This window comes from Neomonachus schauinslandi, chromosome 14 (assembly GCF_002201575.2).
Source record: "Neomonachus schauinslandi chromosome 14, ASM220157v2, whole genome shotgun sequence".
Classification (NCBI taxonomy): Eukaryota; Metazoa; Chordata; class Mammalia; order Carnivora; family Phocidae; genus Neomonachus; species Neomonachus schauinslandi.
Genome location: NC_058416.1, coordinates 66,156,195 through 66,176,645, shown reverse-complemented (window position 1 = coordinate 66,176,645; position 20,451 = coordinate 66,156,195). Strand labels below are relative to the sequence as shown.

General features: G+C 39.9%; 1 protein-coding gene across 2 annotated transcripts in view; it reads left to right on the top strand.

Annotated features, from left to right (window-relative positions):
* Positions 1-20,451, top strand: part of MAPK1 (mitogen-activated protein kinase 1) — a 106,890-nt gene that overhangs the window by 42,370 nt on the left and 44,069 nt on the right. For both annotated transcript variants that reach the window (XM_044921155.1, XM_021687870.1), the window contains exons 2-3: positions 17,360-17,542; positions 19,338-19,527. In XM_044921155.1, coding sequence (XP_044777090.1) covers positions 17,360-17,542; positions 19,338-19,527 — 373 coding nt within the window. The remainder of the gene's footprint in view (positions 1-17,359; positions 17,543-19,337; positions 19,528-20,451) is intronic.

Genomic DNA, 20,451 nt, shown 5'->3' with positions numbered 1-20,451 from the left:
AATTGTAGTCTTATCATTGGTCTTCCTGTTTCTAGGTTTAGCCCCCTTCATCACTTTATTTATTTTTAGAATTTATTTATTTATTTATTTATTTATTTGTCAGAGAGAGAGAGAGCACAAGCAGAGGGAGAAGCAGGCTCCCCACCAAGCAAGGAGCCCAATGTGGGACGCGATCCTAGGATCCTGGGATCATGACCTGAGCCAAAGGCAGATGCTCAACCTACTGAGCCACCCAGGCATCCCGTTCTTCACTTTTATACCATATTTCTGATAGTGTCACTCTCAGGGCCTGAGGATTCAATTAGAAGAAGAAAGTATAGATTTCTCAGCTTTCTCAGTCTGACATCACCCTTTGCTCTTTCCTTAGTTGGGTCCTAAGCTCCAGCCATATGGAAGGACTCAGCACTTGTACTCAGCCTTCCATGCTTTAGCTCCTACAGCTCCTTCCTACAAGCCCTTCTCATATACTGCCTATTTTTAAATTCTGCCTGCTTTTTTAAAAAATACCACCTTCTGAAAAAGATCCACAGATAGTAACACAGAGCAATGCCTGACATATAATAAGCACTCAATAAATTGTAGCACTTATTAAAAAAGAATTGTTCATAAACTTTTCATTATCACCACCACTTAGTTCCTAGTATAAGTAAACTATAAACATTTTGAGTGATGTACATGAAGGAAACAAGGCAAAGCAATATATCAGTAAGTATAAGCAAGCATAATGTAAAGTGAGTGCATAAATGATTAATACTTAGAATATTGTTTTGATCTTGGTTTGAATGGTTATCAGTTTTACATCAGAGCACAAGAGCACAATGAGAAAATGATTTAGTAGATATTTCTTATCCTTTATACTTGGTCACCCAAAAACCCACCTTGAATCCTGATAGACATGGTAGATTTAGAGTACTCTCAGTCATTTAAAAAGGCTCCACGTCCAGCATGGAGCCCAACATGGGGCTTGATCTACAACCCTGAGATCAAGACCTGAGCTGAGATCAAGAATCAGATGCTCAACCAACCTAGCCACCCAGGCATGCCCATTTTTTTTATAAAACAAAGCCATCAAGTTCTAAGAATTCTTTTTCCTCCACATTTTTAATGTGCTTTAATTGCTGATCAGTACTTACTGCTTCAAATATAACATACACCGAAAACAGAAACCTTGAGGTGGGGCAAGCAAGAGTTGAAAGTACTGTAGCAACAATGTTAACTGTTGTTGCTTTTTACACCATAGTAAATACTACTGAGAACGGAGAGGAGATGTGATCAGAAGCCGGCGGTATGAAAAGTTCTGCGGAGCAGTTCAAAGCCTAGACAGCTTGTGTTAAGAATGCAGTTAGCGAGCAGTATTGGAAGTGTAGCTGTAGGGATCAAGTTGGCTTACTGCTTGCTGAGCTTATACGGGCACTACTAGCACTAGAAAGTGGTAATAGTGTGGAGCACCCTACTTTCAGGCCCAAATGTACTTAGGAAAAAGCAGGTACATTCAAGATAGCAAGGGGGAGGGATACTAATATTATAAGAAACAAAGAAATACTGTCAGTGAAAGGAACTATACCACAAAGGTAAAGCTATCCAAATGAATAACGTCTTAAGAATAAAATTTAGTTCCTAAACTCTTAAGAACCAAATACTTAGAAATCTGAAAATATTTTAAAGATTTATTTATTTATATGCGAGAGAGCGGGAAGGGCAGAGGGAGAGGGAGAATCTCAAGCAGACTTCTCCCTGAGCATGGAGGGGGCTCGATCCCAAAACTGCAAGAGTAGACGCTTGACTGACTGAGCCACCCAGGCGCCCCTAGAAATCTTGAGATTTTGAAGTAATGCTTTTTTAAAGTATAAAAGGTACAGTTTTCATATGGCAATTTAGAGAAGGCTGTATTTTTTTTTTCTCCACTTGTTTTTCCCCCCAAAGAAGACTGTTGCTGTCAGTCCTAGTTGGCAAACAGCAGATTTGAAATGGTTCTTCTGTTTCTCAGAGTCCAGAATATATAAAAGTATTCCTGTGTGTCCAAGTGGGAATCTGTAAATAATTGTTTCCTTTTATAGTCTAAGATACATATTTTAAGTATGCAGCTGCAGCCACTCTGGGCTTTTACTTGGACGTCAGAATACATTTTCACTCTCTGTTGTAATGACATTGTCTTTCCTCTTTTAGCTAGTGCCTATTGCTTAGTTTTAACCAGTGTTGAGAGAGAACTTGTGTTTCTTTTTTTCAGTACTTTTATAGAAATAAGTATTTACTTTCTCTCAGATTTTATACTTGTGAAGGTGTTAGATTCCAATTAAATGTATGTGAAGCCACTTGATCTTGTCCCACAGTTAACTGGTGCTGTTTTTCCCCCATGCCCAGTCTTTTTTCTCTTGGTATTACATTTTGACTAGTTTCTATTGCTGTGTCTGCTAAGTCACCAGGTTTTTTTTAGTGTGTGATCTGTTCCTAATTCCAACCATTGTATTTTTTTCATCTCTAGAAATTCAGTTTGAGTCTTTTATACCTTCCATTTCTCTTTGTCATGCTCTACTTTCTTTTTCTTGTTATTTTTATAATTGTTTATATTCTTGTCTATTCTATCACCTCTAATTTCTGGGTCTTTTTTTATTATTGGCTTTCTCATTATGGATGTATTTTCCTACTTTTTTGAATATTGGTAAGTTTTGATTAGATGTAAGACATTGTGGATTTTACATTACTGAGTGCTAGATTTTTTTGGTATTACTTTAAATATTTTGGGGCTTTTTCTCTGGGATGCAACTAAGGTACAGTTCAATTCTTTCAAAACTTGCTTTTAAGCATATTTTTGGGCCTGTGTGGCTTCTTCCCCAGCCTTGGAATTTCATCATGCATGTGCTTCTGATCATTACTCAGCTGAAGACTCGAAGGGAACCCATCTGCTGATCTCCTCAACCTTCTCTGAGGTTCTCTCCTGTCCTAGACTTTGCCTGGCAAATTCTTACTTGACTTTTCCAAGTTTGAATTCTGTCCTAGACTCACCCAGGCTCCATTGGGCTTCCCCTCTATGCATTGCAGTCTGGAAACTCCAGGCAGTAAGCTGCCCTGTGTTGGCCATTGTTGGATGTCCAAAAACTTGTTTCACATACATACTGTCTGGATTTTTTTCATTGTTTAAGGTTGGAGAGTAAATCAGCCTGTGTTCCTTTGTCATGGCTAGTAGCAAAAGCCTGTGAAGGTATTTAGAACTTTAGGAATTCATTTAAATCTCAGGTTATTGCCTTATTTTAAGCTGTCTTGTTTTATATAACCTACACTTTATTGGTTATTTTTTTCTCCCAATGGAGAAGACAGAAATGGTGAGACAAAAGACAATTTAAATTATGTCTTAAATCACTCATGATGCCATCATCTTAGCTTGTTTCATAAATTGCCTCCTCTAGATATTTTTAAGCTTCAGTCTTTGATTTTTTTTTTTTTTAAGATTTTATTTATTTATTTGACAGAGAGAGACACAGCGAGAGAGGGAACACAAGCAGGGGGAATGGGAGAGGGAGAAGCAGGCTTCCCGCTGAGCAAGGAGCCTGATGCAGGACTCGATCCCAGGACCCTGGGATCATGACCTGAGCTGAAGGCAGAAGCTTAACGACTGAGCCACCTAGGCGCCCCTCAGTCTTTGATTTTATTTTGAATCTTACCTCTAGTTAATACGGTATTCATACTAGGCTTAATAGCTGCACAATGACCTGTTAATATTCCATAATGTATTAATCCTTATGTTTGGCAATACAAGCTTTGTTCTTTTAGGTAGTGCTGCAGTATATATCTTCACTTATTGTCCCTATTCTTTTTTTTTTTTTTAAGACTTTACTTATTTAACAGAAAGAGAGAGAGCACAAGCAGGGGGAGAGGGAGAAGCAGGCTCCCCACTGAGCAGGGAGCCTGATGTGAGGCCTGATCCCAGGACCCTGGGATCATGACCCGAGCTGAAGGCAGCCGCTTAACCGACTGAGCCACCCAGGCACCCTATCATCCCTGTTCTTAAGGATGCTCAAAGGGAGAAAGACAAGGTGGAATGTTTTATTTATTTCAATTTGCAATGAATAGGCTATGTTAGATATATTTATTAGTAAACGTTTATCAAATGATTGAGGTGGAATTTAACTTACAAAGTTCAATTAGGGTAGGTAGGGGTGCCTAGGTGGCTCAGTAAGCGTTTGCCTTCAGCTCAGGTCATGATCTCAGGGTCCTGGGATCAAGCCCTGCAGCGGGCTTCCTGCTCAGAGGGAAATCTGCTTCTTTCTCTCCCTCTGCCCCTCCCCACCGTTCGTTCTCTCTCTCTCAAATAAATAAATAAAATCTTTTTTTTTAATAAAAGTTCAGTTAGGTAAAGTTTTCAGTTACCTTTTTAGGAATATTTTAATTCTGTCAAACATTCACTTACAGGAGGTTAAAATATGTACTTATGAATTACTTATTAAATTTAGCCCATATTATCTACATGCTAATCACTTCATTAGCTTTGGAGTTATCATTTAGTGGAATACCTTTTTCAGATGAACTTTTTTTTTTTTTTACTTTTTCAAATAAATTATTTTTATTGAATTATACTTGATAAACTTTTATGTTGGAATAAATTTAGGTTTGCAGAGAAGTTGCAAATATAGTACAAAGGGTTCCCATGTGCCCCCACCCACTTTGTTTCTCCTGATGTTGACATCTTACATTTCTGTTGTAAGTTTATCAAAACTAAGAAACCATCGTTAGTATGTTCTAGCTAAACTCCAGACTTTATTCAGATTTCACTTTTCTGCTCTGTTCCCAAGATACCATATGCATTTAGTTGTCATGTTGGCTTCATCTCCTCGGGGCTGGGACTGTTTCTCACACTTTCTTTTCCTGACCTTGATGGTTTTAAGGAGTACTGCTCAAGTATTTTCTAGAATGTCCCTCAATTTGGGTTTATCTGATGTTCTCATTATTAGACTGGGGTTATAGGTGTTGGGAAAGAATATCACAGAGGTGAAATGCCCTTGTTTGACAATATTCATGTGTTACCACTAAGGGTATGAACTGTTATCACTTGGTGTAGGTGGTATCTGTCGGATTTCTCCACTGTAAAGTTACTGTTTCCCCCATACCAAATTCTGTTCTAATCTTATACCTCCAGCCTCAACCCCAGCATGTCCCCCCATACCCCACACTCCATTGCCCCAGGTTCCTTCAGGCCTCTGTACCTTTGCACATGCTTTGCTTGAAAAGCACTCTCTCTCATCACCCTGGCTAGCTCTAGGGGGCCTTTTCCTTTCACCTCACCTGGTCCCCCAGCCTCCGACCACCCACTGCTTTCATAACACCCTGTGCCTCTCAGTTGTTCACCTGGATTTGCTAGTTGTTCTCCTCCTCCTTGCCTTCTTTAAAAAACAGTCAGCTGGGGCGCCTGGGTGGCTCAGTCGGTTAAGCGACTGCCTTCGGCTCAGGTCGTGATCCTGGGGTCCCTGGATCGAGTCCCACATCGGGCTCCCTGCTCGGCAGGGAGTCTGCTTCTCCCTCTGACCCTCCCCCCTCTCATGTGCTCTCTCTCTCATTCTCTCTGTCTCAAATAAATAAATAAAATCTTTAAAAAAAAAAAAAAGAAGTCTCTGAGATCTTCTCTCAGGCTTCTTTAAAAAAAAAAAAAAAACCAGTCAGCTGTACTTTTCCCACTGCTGTCACCATTCCCCTCCATTTACTTACTTACACCCACATTACCACACATCATCTCATTGCAGATTCAGAAACTGCTTTGCAGTTTTTACATTTCTTAGTCTCTCCTGTTTGGAACTCTTTCCTTCCTTAGCTTCTGAAACACCACCCTCTCCTGGTTCTTGTCTGTGGTTTAGCATGTGGTTTTGGAGTTTTACAACAAGGGTTCTCATTCCATTATTACTTACACTACTTTCTCTCTTTAGCCAGTTCCTCTTCACTGTTCTGAATTCTATCCTCAGACCTCTTTTCACGACATCTCTCTCCTTAGTGCTGCCCAGTTGGCTTTTTTTTTTTAAGATTGATTTATTTGAGAGAGAGTATGCATGTGTGCTCGTGAGCAGGGTGAGGGACAGAGAGGGAGAGAGAAAATCTTAAGCAGACTCCCTGGTAAACCAGGAGCCCGATGTGGGACTCGATCTCACGCCCCTGAGATCATGACCTGAGCTGAAACCCAGGGTTGGATGCTTAACCCATGGAGCCACCCAGGTGCCCCTACCCAACTGGCTTCTGTTAAAGATTCCCATACCTTATTCTCAACTTTGATCTCTCCTTAATGCTCTTGGAAGAAGAGAACTTTCATTTCTCCATCTGAATCACTCACAAGCATTCTTAGATCTTTCAGATCAAGAAGTTCAAGACTGTCCTTGAGCCCCCCCCCCATCTTCATTGTGTACTTCTCAAACCCAGCTCTAATGTGTGCAAGACCTGTGTCAAGAATACAACTGGGGGCGGGGAGGGGAGGAACCTGGGTGGCTCAGTCGTTAAGCGTCTGCCTGTGGCTCAGGTCATGATCCCAGGGTCCTGGGATCGAGCCCCACATCCCTCTCCCACTCCCCCTGCTTGTGTTCCCTCTGTCACTGTCTCTCTCTGTCAAATAAATAAATAAAATCTTAGAAAAAAAAATACAACTGGGGGAAAAAATAATACAGATGGGAGTCCCATGTACCATATACATCAAATTAAGAAACCTTAAATATAATATAGTCTCTCCTCCTATCACACAGATAAACCTTTTAAAGACCTGTAAGGTCAGCTTCAAATTGGGGCGCCTGGGTGGCTCAGTCGGTTAAGGTCTGCCTTCCACCCGGTCATGGTCTCGGGGTCCTGGGATTGAGCCCTGCATTGGACTCCCTGCTCAGTAGGGAGTCTCCTCCCTCTGCCCTCTGCCACTTCCTCTACTTGTGCTTGTGCTCTCTCTCTCAAATAAATAAATAAAATCTTAAAAAAAAAAAAAAAAGATCAGCTTCAAATGGAAAATTCTTGAGCTTCTTGGAGTCCCGTGCCAGCAGTTCCAGGAAAGCAGGCCTCCAGCACAGCCCTTTTCTCTTCCCAGCCCGAGCCTGCCCTGCCATGAGCTTGAGCTTGTGTGTGTCTCATAAATGGGACACCCAGCTTGACATGACAGTCCAGGTGCAGTGCACACCCTGCAAACAGCTGCCCTTTGGCCACTCTGTGGTACAGAAACTGGAGGAACATTCTCCTCTCAGCAGAGCTGCTGTGTAAGAGGCTTGCACAGCCTTGGAAGCAGACTCAGGCAGTAGGGAATTCTGGGGCTTCGGATGGGCATGTTCTCCAGACCCCATAAATACCTCCTTGTGGAGAGGGGCTCAGTTGGGTGAGGGCCAGGGGTTCCCATAGATGTTCTGCTTGTTTTCCTCTCCATGTGTTACCTCTTGCCTTTCTTGGTGCCCTTGCATCTCTTTCAGAAGCCTGCTCATCCTTCAGGATATGGTTTCTATAGGTCTCATCTTTTAATCCTCTCCTAATACCCTTGTTTCCAAATCCAGCTTTGCCTTTTGTTTCAGAAGTGCTTTACTATGTTAAAGGCAGTCTATGTTGTCTGTTCCTGTTCATGTTTCTTAGCTTCTTAAGGGCAGGATCGTTACTTGTTTTTGTTACCAATCCTAACATGAAATCTCATAAATGGGAAGTACTTGACAAGTGTGGCTTGAGTCCACCACAGCTCTGGTGTCATTCTCGTGTTGTTGTGGTAACCCTATCAAAACAGGAAATGAAGTTAGTTTAGCATGACTTGTTCATAATTGACTCATGCTGGTTCCCTTTTCTTCCCTAAGTGATCACAAAACATCTGTTAAATAACCTACTCCAGAATTTTGTGGGCTTCTACTTCCACATTCACTGATCAGATATGTTTCTGGAATCTATCTGTTCCCATCCACCTGTCCCAGGAGTTGACCACATATCCAGGGAGCACATATTTAAAGTGTACAGTTTATATTTTGACATATTATACACCCATGAATCTATCAGCACAACCAAGATAAGGAACATATTCATCACTTCCAAAGTTACTTGGTCTCCATTTGTGTAGTTCTTCCATCCCACCAGCCCCCCTCCTCACCAACCCCCAGCAACCCCTATGATCTGCTTCTGTCCCTAAAGATTAGTTTGCATTTTATATGAATGGAAGTACTTTTCTGGTAGTCTGGCTTTACTCAGCATAATTATTTTGAGATTCCTCTGTGTTGTTTATATCAAGTTCATTCCCTTTAATTGCTGAATAATAGGAATTTGTTTTGAATATTGAGTGTGCTCACCTCCAGCCTTGACCTATGCCTATTCCCCACTATTTATGGATCTCAGGATTCATCTGGAAATTGAGGCTACATTTACTTAAGATGACGGCTGTCAGTAGCTTGAGTTCCTCAAGAACAAAGTACTATTTAAAATGTTTCTATACTGTTAAAATAGTCCTCGATACATAGCAAATACTAACCCCAGACTGGATAAAAGTTCCCCCTTTTTGGGGGGAGGTGTGAAAGAGAGAGAAATAATATACCCAATTCCAATTTTTTTGAAGATTTTATTTATTTGAGAGAGAGAGAGCACACTATTCTCTCAGGTGGGAACAAGGTTAAGTAAAGATATTTTGCACCTTGGGGCGCCTGGGTGGCTCAGTCGTTAGGTGTCTGCCTTCGGCTCGGGTCATGATCCCAGGGTCCTGGGATCGAGCCCCGCATCGGGCTCCCTGCGCCGCCGGAGGCCTGCTTCTCCCTCTCCTACTCCCTCTGCTTGTGTTCCCTCTCTCTGTGTGTCTCTCTCTGTCAAATAAATAAAATCTTTAAAAAATAATAATAATAAGGGCGCCTGGGTGGCTCAGATGGTTGAGCGTCTGCCTTCGGCTCAGGTCATGATCTCAGGGTCCTGGGATCGAGTCCCGCATCGGGCTCCCTGCTCCTTGGGAGCCTGCTTCTCCCTCTGCCTCTCTCTCTCTGTCTCTAATGAATAAATAAATAAAATCTTTAAAAATAATAATAATAATAATAAAATAAAAAGATATTTTGCACCTCTTTCCAATAATTATTTTTCAAGTATTTTTGTATTGGTCAGGAATTTCAAATAATTGTGCTTCCTCCTTTAAAGGTATTCCAGTATTCCACTAGTATTTCTCCTGTACGTTTTCCCCCCTAATTAAGAAGTTTGTTTGATTTGAAGAGGTTCACATGGCTCTTCAATCAAGAGGTGTACAATGAAGGGTTTTGCATAGCCTGGCATTCTGTGTCTACACCACCACTCGTATACTTCCTTGTGTATCCTTCCAAACTTCCTTTATGCAAACACAAGCAAATGCTAATATATATCCTTTATTATTTACTAGAAGAATATAGCATGTTATCCACTGCTAGACCTTGCTTTTTTTCCACTTAACAGATCTTGGAGATCTTTATATGTCATTCCTTCTCTGAGCTGCAGAGTATTTCACTGTATGGAGCACCACTCCTCTGTTGATGGATGCTTTTTTAAATTAAACTTTTTATTTTGAGATAATTGTAGAATCACATGCAGTTGTAAGAAATAATACAGAGAGGGGCACCTGGGTGGCTCAGTTGGTTAAGCGACTGCCTTTGGCTCAGGTCATGATCCTGGAGTCCCGGGATCGAGTCCCACATCAGGCTCCCTGCTCAGCAGGGAGTCTGCTTCTCCCTCTGACCCTCCTCCCTCTCATGCTCTCTGTTTCTCTCTCATTGTCTCTCTCGCAAATAAATAAAATCTTAAAAAAAAAATTAAAAAAAAAAAAGAAAAGAAATAATACAGAGAGATCCCAGTTTCCCTCTCTGGTAACATCTTGTGTTACAATCATACATTACAGCATACATTACATTACAACACAATACCATAGCTGGGAGATTGGCATTGATACAATCTGTAGAGCTCATTCATATATCAGTAATTTTATGTGTACTCATTTCTGTGTGTGTATTTTCTGTGCAATTTTATCACATATGTAGGTTCATAAACCACTATCATTCTTTTTTGACATCTTGAAATGTTAAATTTTTTCTTGTTAACATGTCTTTTTTCCCTTAAATTTTTTTTCTGATTTTTAAATTTTTTTATTTTTAAGTAGGCTCCACACCCAGCGTGAAGCCCAGTGCAGGGTTTGAACTCACGACCCTGAGATCAAGACCTGAGCTGAGATCAAGAGTCGGACATTTGACTGACTGAGCCACCCAGGCACCCTTTAAATTTTAATTGAAGTATAGTTGACAGTATTCTGTTTTTTTTTTTTTTTTAGATTTTATTTGAGAGAGAGCGTGTGCATGAGTGGGAGGAGGGGCAGAGGGAGAGGGATAAGCCGACCCCCCACTGAGCGGGGAGCCCGATGCAGGGATCAGTTCCAGGACCCTGAGACCATGACCTGAGCCAAAGTCAGATGCTTAACCACCCAGGTTCCCAACTATATTCTATTTCATGTGTATACCGTAGTGATTCAACATTTGTATACATTGCTAACTGATTAGCACAATAGGTCTGGTTACCATGTGTTTCTGTGCAAAGTTAATACAATATTATTGACTGTTCCCCATGTTGTACATCACATCCCCATGACATACTCGTTTTTTTTTTTTTTTAAAGATTTTATTTATTTATTTGAGGCAGAGAGAATGAGAGACAGAGAGCATGAGAGGGAGGAGGGTCAGAGGGAGAAGCAGACTCCCCGCCGAGCAGGGAGCCCGATGCGGGACTCGATCCCGGGACTCCAGGATCATGACCTGAGCCGAAGGCAGTCGCTTAACCAACTGAGCCACCCAGGCGCCCGACATACTCGTTTTATAACTGAAAGTTTGTATCTCTTGATTCCCTTCACCCATTTCACCCTGCCCCCAACCCCTTCCCCTGTGGCAACCACCACTCCGTATCATGAGTCTGGGTTTTGTTTTGTTGTATTTTGTTGTTTAGATTCCACTTAAAAGTGAAATGTATGTATACACATATGTACGTATATATTCATACACACACACACACACACCCCCACATCATCTTTATCCATTCATCAGCGGACACTTAGGTTGTTTCCATATCTTCACTATTGTAAATAATGCTGCAGTGAGCAATGGGTGCACAGTGCACATATCTTTCTGAATTAGTGTTTTTATTTTCCTTAGGTAGATACCTAGAGTGGAATTGCTGGATCATATGGTATTTCTATTTTTAATTTTTTGAGGAACCTTCATACTGTTTTCCATTGTGGTTGTGCTCCTTTTAAAATAAAAAAATTTAACTGTAGTAAAAACCACAACATTTTAACCATTTTTTTTATTAAATTTTTTTTTTTTAAGATTTTATTTATTTGCGAGAGAGAGAATGAGAGACAGAGAGCATGAGAGGGAGGAGGGTCAGAGGGAGAAGCAGACTCCGTGCTGAGCAGGGAGCCCGATGTGGGACTCGATCCCGTGACTCCAGGATCATGACCTGAGCCGAAGGCAGTCACCTAACCAACTGAGCCACCCAGGCGCCCCATTTTAACCATTTTTAAGTATACAGTTCAGTAATGTTAAGTATATTCACATTATTGTGCAACAGATCTATAGTACTTTTCATCTTGCAAAACAGAAACTCTGTAACCTTGCACACCATCTCCTCATTTCCTCCCTCCCCCGAGCCCTTAGTAACCTCTATTCTACATTCTGTTTTTTTATGAATTTAACAACTTAGGTACTACATATGAGTGGAATCATACACAGTACGTTGTGGCTGGCTTATTTCAGTTAATGTCCTCAAGGTTCATCCACATTGTAGCATATGATAGAATTTCCTTTTTTTAAGGCTGAATAATATTCCAGTGTATGTATATATCACATTTTTTAAATTTATCCATTCATCCATCAGTGGACATTTGTATTGCTTCCACTTGGCTATTGTGAATAATGCTGTGGTGAACATGGATGGGCCAATATCTCTTCAAGACCCTATTTTGATTCTTTTGGATATATACCCAGAGTTGGGATTGCTGGGTTTTATGGTAATTCTGTATTTAATTTTTTTTTTAGAAACTTCCATACTGTTTTGCATAGTGGCATTTTACATTCCCAACAATGCACAGAGGTTCCAATTTCTCCATGACCTCTCCAACACTTATTTTTTATTTTTTGATATTGGCAATCATGATAGGTATGAGGTGATATCTTGCTGCAGTTTTTATTTCAATGTCCCTAATAATGAGTGATGTTTAATAACTTTATCTGCTTGTTGGTCATTTGTGTATCTTGTTTGGAGAAATGTCTGTTTGACATGATGTCTAATTTTTAATGTTCTTTTTAATTGAACCATTCTTAAATTCCTAAGATTAAATACTACTTGGATATAATGGATTTTTAATGTGTTATCAAATTGTATTTACTCATTTTTTGTTGATTTTCAAGCTTGTGCTTATAAAAGAGATTGGTCTTTTTTTTTTTTAAAGATTTTATTCATTTATTCATTTGAGAGAGAGAGAGAACATGAGCAGGGGGAGGAGCAGAGGGAGAGGGAGAAGCAGACTCTGTGCTGGGCACAGAGCCTGACATGGAGCTTGATCTCACCACCCTGAGATCATGAGCTGAGCCAAAATCAAGAGTCAGATGCTCAACTGACTGAGCCATCCAGGTGCCCCTGTCTTTAGTTTTGGTTTTAGTTCTTTCTCATCATCATCAGTTTTTATTTATTGTTAAAGATTATTTGCTTTATAGAGCTGAGTTAGGAAGATTTTCCTTTTTTTTTTTTTTTTTTTTTAAGGTTTTATTTATTTGAGAGAGAGAGGGTACAAGCAGGGGGAGAGAGAGAAACAGGCTCCTTGCTGAGCAGGGAGCCCAATGTGGGGCTTGATCCCAGGACCCAGAGATTATGACCCGAACCGAAGGCAGACACTTAACTGACGAAGCCACCCAGGCACCCCAAGATTTTCCTTTTTTTTTTTTTTTAAAGATTTTATTTATTTATTTGACAGAGACACAGTGAGAGCAGGATCACAAGCAGGGGGAGAGGGAGAGGGAGAAACAGGCTTCCCGTGGAGCAGGGAGCCCGATGTGGGGCTTGATCCCAGGACCCTGGGATCATGACCTGAGCCGAAGGCAGACGCTTAATGACTGAGCCACCCAGGCGCCCCTAGATTTTCCTTTTCTTAATGTTGAACAACTTATTTAAATTTTTGTTTTTGAAAAGAGCAAGTTTATCAGTTCAAAGAAGAAAATATGAATATCTAAAATTAACTCATCCAAAAACTGTATAATCACATACTGGATTTAGATCCTAAACTGCACCCATAAGTTGTTTACAGAGACACATTTCAAGCAAAAGTTGTAGCATGGTATTAGTTGTGGGGGAAATGGAGATGAGCAAAGATTAAATTCTTAGAGGAAAGAAAAAAAAAAGTTGGTAATGCCAAAGTGATTTTAAAGCAAAAGCTAACACCAAAATGTCCATGATAAAAAGTATAGCAAAATAAAATAGAGAAAACAAAACTGAGAAATCCAAGGAGAAATGAGGAAATATAGAGTTGTTATAGAAGAGTGTAAAGTATTTGTGATCAGTTCTATGACAGATTATATAAAACAAAAAGGAGCTGGAAAACAGATAGGAAATGACCCAACTCCATGGACAGGGTCATACCTTCTTTTCAAGTGGGAACCAATGAGGAAGATCTCATGCCTTTTCACTCAAAAGGGGTCTGTTGGTTATTTCATCACTTAGTGTTGATAACAGTTGAAGGGGCACATTGACCATAACCCCCCCCCCCCCCCCCCCGCCGCAACAGTCTTATGCTCAGAAGCAAGTTTATGGCCATGTTTGACTACCCTGCTTCAATAAAATAAGAAATTTATAATGTTGATTTTAAACGAATATTTTACCCTGTATTCTCTTTTGGTGGACTCATGCTCTATGATTTTAATTATCCAAAAAGAATTTTAATTTCTAAAAATATTATCAATATTGAATTAGGTTGTTTGAATGACATATCTCTATGCCTGCCTAACTGAAAATTGGTGGTTTAGGCCCTCATGCAGCAAACCAGAGCAGAATAAGATTTGAGCAGTGATTCTTTTTTTTAAGGAAATATATTTCATTTCAAAGTATTGGGGGCACCTAAGTGCAATATATTAACAGTAGTGTGGGAGAATTGAAGTTGAGTAGAGTAAGGTGCCTCCTACAGCATAGTTTTGTGATGGAGTCAGACAAATGCATCAGTAATTCTCAGAATAAGCAGACTGACAAATACCATATAGAAGCACAAACTTGAGAAAAAAAACTTACTTTATTATTTTCTATTTCTAGCGCTTGAGGAAACAAGCAGTGTTTTATTCCCTGTCAATGTTATTTCATTGCTTCAGTCAGCGGACCAGGCACTGATACTTATTAAAATGGAAAGCTCTTATAGAAAAGATTAAATAGAATATTGATCATAAAGACAGTAGTAACATCCAAGATTAAAATGCATCACAGTGGGGTGCCTGGGTGGCTCAGTTGATTGAGCATCCAGCTCTTGGTTTCAGTTCAGGTCATGATCCTCAGGGTCATGAGATCAAGCCCTGCGTAGGGGTCCACACTCAGTGGGGAGTCTACTTCAAGATTCTCTTCCTCTGCTTCTCCCCGACTCGCTTGCTCACTCTAAAATAAATAAAGCCATCACAAAATTGAAGACATAATTACTGCTTCTGCTTGGAATTCTGTTAAGTCAGACCTTGAGGTCAACTTGGAAAGAACTGGTCCCTGTATAACAGCTATGGAACTCTTTTTTTTTTTTTAGTAATCTCTACACCCAACGTGGGGCTCAAACTCATGACCCTGAGATCAAGAGTCGCATGCTCTGCTGAGCCAGCCAGGCACCCCTGGAACTCTTTTTCTGAAGAATACTTTATAGGTTTTGTTATAAATTACCCAAATATTTTCGATAAATACCTTGGGAAAAAAAAAAAAAAGAAGGAGCCACCCTGGAAAGGAGTATGGAGGTTCCTCAAAAAATTAAAAATAGAATTACCATATGATCCAGTAATTCCACTACTGAGTATTTACCTAAAGAATACAAAAACACATGGATAAAGAAGATGTGGTCCATATATACAATGGAATATTACTCAGCCATCAGAAAGGATGAATACCCAACTTTTACATCAACATGGATGGGACTGGAGGAGATTATGCTAAGTGAAATAAGTCAAGCAGAGAAAGAAAGTCAATTATCATATGGTTTCATTTATTTGTGGAACATAAGGAATAGCATGGAAGACATTAGGAGAAGGAAGGGAAAAATGAAGGGAGGGAAATCAGAGGGAGAGATGAACCATGAGAGACTGTGGACTCTGAGAAACAAACGGTTTTAGAGGGGAAGGGGGTGGGGGGATGGGTTAGCCCGGTGATGGGGGTTAAGGAGGGCATGTATTGCATGGAGCACTGGGTGTTATACGAAAACAATGGATCATGGATCACTACATCAAAAACTAATGTATTGTATGGTGACTAACATAATAAAATTAAAAAAAAAATACAAAAACACTAATTCGAAAACACGTGCACCCCTATGTTTATTGCAGTATTGTTTATAATAGCCAACATATGGAAGCAACCCAGTTGTCCATCGATAGTAGATAAGTGGATGAAAATGTATGTATATACAATGGAATATTACTCGAGTAGCCATTAAAAAGGAATAAAGTCTTGGCTATTTGCAGTGACATGGATGGTTCTAGAGGGTATTATGCTAAGTGAAATAAGTCAGAGAAGACAAATACTGTATGATTTCATTCATATATGGAATTTAAGATACAAAAGAAATGAACAAAGAAAAAAGACAAAAAAATAGACTCTTCCTTCCTACACCACTCCCACCAGTCTTAAATATAGAGAACAAATGTTATCAGAGGGAGATGGCTGGGGGGATGGATGAAATAGGTGCAGGGGCATGTATGATGAGCACTGAGTACTATCTATATAGAATTGTTGAATCACTGTTGTACACCTGAATCTAACGTAACTGTACCTTAATTATACTGGAATTAAAAAATTTTTTTTTCCAAAAAGGAAGGCCTAGGATGCACAGAAACTAGCTTTTTTTTTTTTTTTTTTTGAGATTTATTTGAGAGAGAGAAGGAGAGCACACGTGAGTGGGGGAAGAGGCAAAGGGAGAGAGAGACTGTCAAGTAGACTCCCTGCTGAGCACAGAGCCTGTCGCTGCGGGGCTCAGTCACACAACCCTGAGATCATGACCTGAGCTGAAATGAAGAGTCAGATGCTTAACCATCTGAGCCACCCAGGTGCCCCCAAACTAGCATTTTTAACAGGAATGTCTGGTGATCCTGATGCAGGGGTCTGGGGACCACAATTTGAGCAGCACTTTAGTTGAGTGATGGGGGTTATCCACTGGTGGCAATGTATCAATGCAACATGTACCCAGATAGAGTGAGATAGAAAGAGAACTTCCTAAGAAAAGGATGTAAGGCTAAGGTACTTTGGAAAAAGAAGGCCTAGGGAGATTAATCCTTTGGGTAAATGAATTATCCTCTCTATAACTAAGGGAATCTTACCTGGACAGTGTACATGAAAACATTGCTGTCCTCTACTTTTGAAGGTATTGTGAAGACAAAATGTAATTATGTATATGAAGAGCTTTGAAGAGCAAAGTTTTTTTTTAATGTGTTATAATAAATTTCAAAACCATGTGGTATTTATCAATACCATCTTAAAAGGTGATTTTTTTTTTCCTTATGGCTTTTGTGTTTTATGGTTAAAAACCACTTTAATACATATAGAACCGTCATTTTTCTTCACCAAGAATAATTTGCTTATCATTTATATGAAGGTCAGTCCTGGAACTATATGAGCCTACATAAATTGATTACTTGAAACAGTTAAAAAAGAAGAAAAGAGTCATGTCATTTTGCAAATAAGACAAAGATGCAAGCAATCAAGGCGTCCTCTTGGGTCCATTTTTGTTAGGGCTAAAGATGTGGTTGATGGTCATTTGAATGTTTCTGCTGAGTTAGGAATCGGATACAACAATAGGAAGTTGTTTTGGAGACAGAAATGATTATTCTCACCAAAATGCAGTTGCTGTTAAAAACTGGGAAAATGTTTTGTGCATGTGTGTGTGACATAAAACCATGTTCCTGGGCTTGTGACAGTGGGCATCCACACATTTACCAGGGCTGGGCCCTCTTAAGTTTGAGATTCAGTATGTGCTGCATTGCGCCAGCTGCATCCTTCCTGCCTTGAGTCTTTTTTGTGGGTAATATACATGCTGCCTTCATGTGTATGAAACAGGTATTTACCCAGAGTGCTAAACATTTAATACTTTACCGATTTTTATTCTTTCTGCCAAAATGTTCCCAAACTATTCTAAATGCCATCTCTCTCTTCCCCCATTTTTTTTTTTTAGCTCTGCTTATGATAATGTCAACAAAGTTCGAGTAGCTATCAAGAAAATCAGTCCTTTTGAACACCAGACCTACTGCCAGAGAACCCTGAGGGAGATAAAAATCTTACTGCGCTTCAGACATGAGAACATCATTGGAATCAATGATATTATTCGAGCACCAACCATCGAGCAAATGAAAGATGTGTATCCTTTTCAGACAGCTGACTCCACTGACTGGTCACTTTGTTTAAGGAACTGTAACTTGAAATACCTGGATTTATCAGAGTAAAGGAAAATTATATAAAGCACATTAAAGGGAAAATTATAATCTGCTTGCTATTTACTAGAAGACTTGTATAATTTTTTTCTTTGATTCATTTTTTCAGTTGTCAGTAACTATTCTTAGTGTCTTCTGGCAAATCCAGTATTTTCTCTGTCCGTTTCGGTAAAGATTTTGTTTAAGTGTAGTTATGGAAAATCTTAATACCATTTCCAGTCATGTTTTTTCCATTCAAGGTATGGTTTGTTATGGTAAAAAGAGAAGGAATGAACAGTAGACTAAGAAAGAGGGTGCCCTGGATATCACCTGGTCAGACCAGACTATCCTGATCTTAGACAATGTCATTCACCTCTAGGTCTGTTTTCTCATCTTTAGAATTAAGGTACTAGCCTAGCCTTCATCATCTTTAAAGCTGACTCAGCTCTGGAATTATGTTACTAACTATCAGCAACATTTAGAAATCTGGACTAAGCAGATCCAGAGGATGCTGCCTGATTAAAGACTGCATTTGATAGATAGAAGCATTAAGTATACTGAAGAGGGTCTGCCAGAGAAAAGTTACTATTCGGGCTACTACAGCATTCCTGCCAGTTTTCCCAGTTTGCATTCTGCCCCTCTAGGGATAGGCAGTTCACTGTCTCTAGGCAGCCCTTTCCGTTTTTAAACAGCCCTGTTATCAAGTTGTAGTGTTATTTTAAGTGAAATGCCTCCTGCTGCCACCACTTGTTGTCCTCCTTTATCTTTTACTAGGGAAATCAAGTCTCTTTCAAGATGAGAAGTTTTCAATTTCTCTTTCCTCTGAATCCCATACTGTGTCTCATCTAGCATGAATCTGTAGGGGACATACAATAATAATTACACAGAAATGAATAAGAGAAATGCAAAAACACTGTTAATGAAATAATAACCTGGTGATGTTAAAGCTAAAGAGTTATAGAATTTAATTTCTGTAAGAAGGAAGTCAGCCACAGATAAAATTCTAGGTGGCTTAGATACATGGATCTAAGAAAGTAAGCAAGAAGAGCAAAACCAGCATGAGCCTCTTAGCATGACTTCCCAATACTCTCATTTATTTAGGATCTTAACCTTAATTGAAGAGTCAAGCACATAGAAGGCTGAATTTAGTAGCGATGTGTTCTAGGGCTGTATTTCCAAAGGTTTTAAAAGCCCTTTGCAGTAATCCTTGGAGAGGATTTGTTGATGGTGGACTAGGAGGTTGAGACTTAAAGATTAGCCAGTATTTCCATAACAGCATGTCTCATCTCAGTCTAGGCCTGTTATTGGTCACATCAGATAGATATTAATGCCTGTTGTTTCATAGGACCTAAGAAGGGGTTAACTAGGGGCGCCTGGGTGGCTCAGTCCTTAAGCATCTGCCTTTGGCTCAGGTCATGATCCCAGGGTCCTGGGATCGAGCCCCGCATTGGGCTCCCTGCTCCGTGGGAAGCCTGCTTCTCCATCTCCCACTCCCCCCTGCTTGTGTTCCCTCTCTCGCTGTGTCTCTCTCAAATAAATAAAATCTTAAAAAAAAAAAAAAGGGGGTTAACTATTTTAGATTCCTTCCATAGACGTATACTAATTTTTCATCAGTTTCTCATTTTCCTTGCACTCCTCATGATATAATAACAGACCGTTTGCGGAGAGGGTTCATTTTGATTTCAGTGTACTTTGCTAAGTGTAACCAGACATTTGTTATGTTACCTTAACCTGTCTAAACAGATATATAGTACAGGACCTCATGGAAACAGATCTCTACAAGCTCTTGAAGACGCAACACCTCAGCAACGACCATATCTGCTATTTTCTTTACCAGATCCTCAGAGGGTTAAAATATATCCATTCAGCTAATGTACTGCACCGTGACCTCAAACCTTCCAACCTGCTGCTCAACACCACCTGCGATCTCAAGGTCTGCCAGGTTACTTACTCTTAGGGTGATATATGTTGGAAAAAACTTTCACTGGAGCATATTTATATTGTTACTCATATTTAAAATCATACCAGAAATACATGAAGACTTTTTTTTTTTTTTTTTTTTTAAGATTTTATTTATTTGACAGAGGCAGTGAGAGAGGGAACACAAGCAGGGGGAGTGGGAGAGGGAGAAGCAGGCTTCCCGCGGAGCAGGGAGCCCGATGCGGGGCTCGATCCCAGGACCCTGGGATCATGACCTGAGCCGAAAGCAGACGCTTAACGACTGAGCCACCCAGGCGCCCCCATGAAGACATTTTTATGCCCTCCCCTATGCAAGTAGGAAGTGCTAGTCCTCTTCTTCTCCATCCAATTGTTCCTTCCTCTCCAGAGGTAACCACTATAACATATTGGTATATTTCCTTCCAAAGTTCTTGCTATTCTCTTACATATATGTGTACATTTATGCTTACATATATAAAAGCAGGATTATGTGCATTATGTGTAAGTTAAAAAAATCATCCATTTCATTGGTAACCTTTTTCTTCAATAAATTTTATACAAAGAATGCTCAGAAAACAACAGAAAACTTAACCTTAATGACTTTAGTACCTAAGACATTCCCAATAAATAGGAGAACCCTAGATCCTTACAGTCCTCAGAGTTCTCTTAAAAATGGGCAGCATTTGCATACATATATTTCTATTTTAATAGTAGCAGAGCTAAGCAAGGAGGGAAATCTAAGGATGGATTAGATATGAAGGGATGTGGATTCATCTAATAAAAATGCAAGGAGACCTAGATAAATGGAAAGATATCCAAAGTCTGGCTTGAAAGACTTAATACTGTTTAGAAGGCAGAGCTCCCCCAAATTGATCTATACAGTAAGTGTGATCCCTGACAAAGCTCTAGGTGGCTTTTT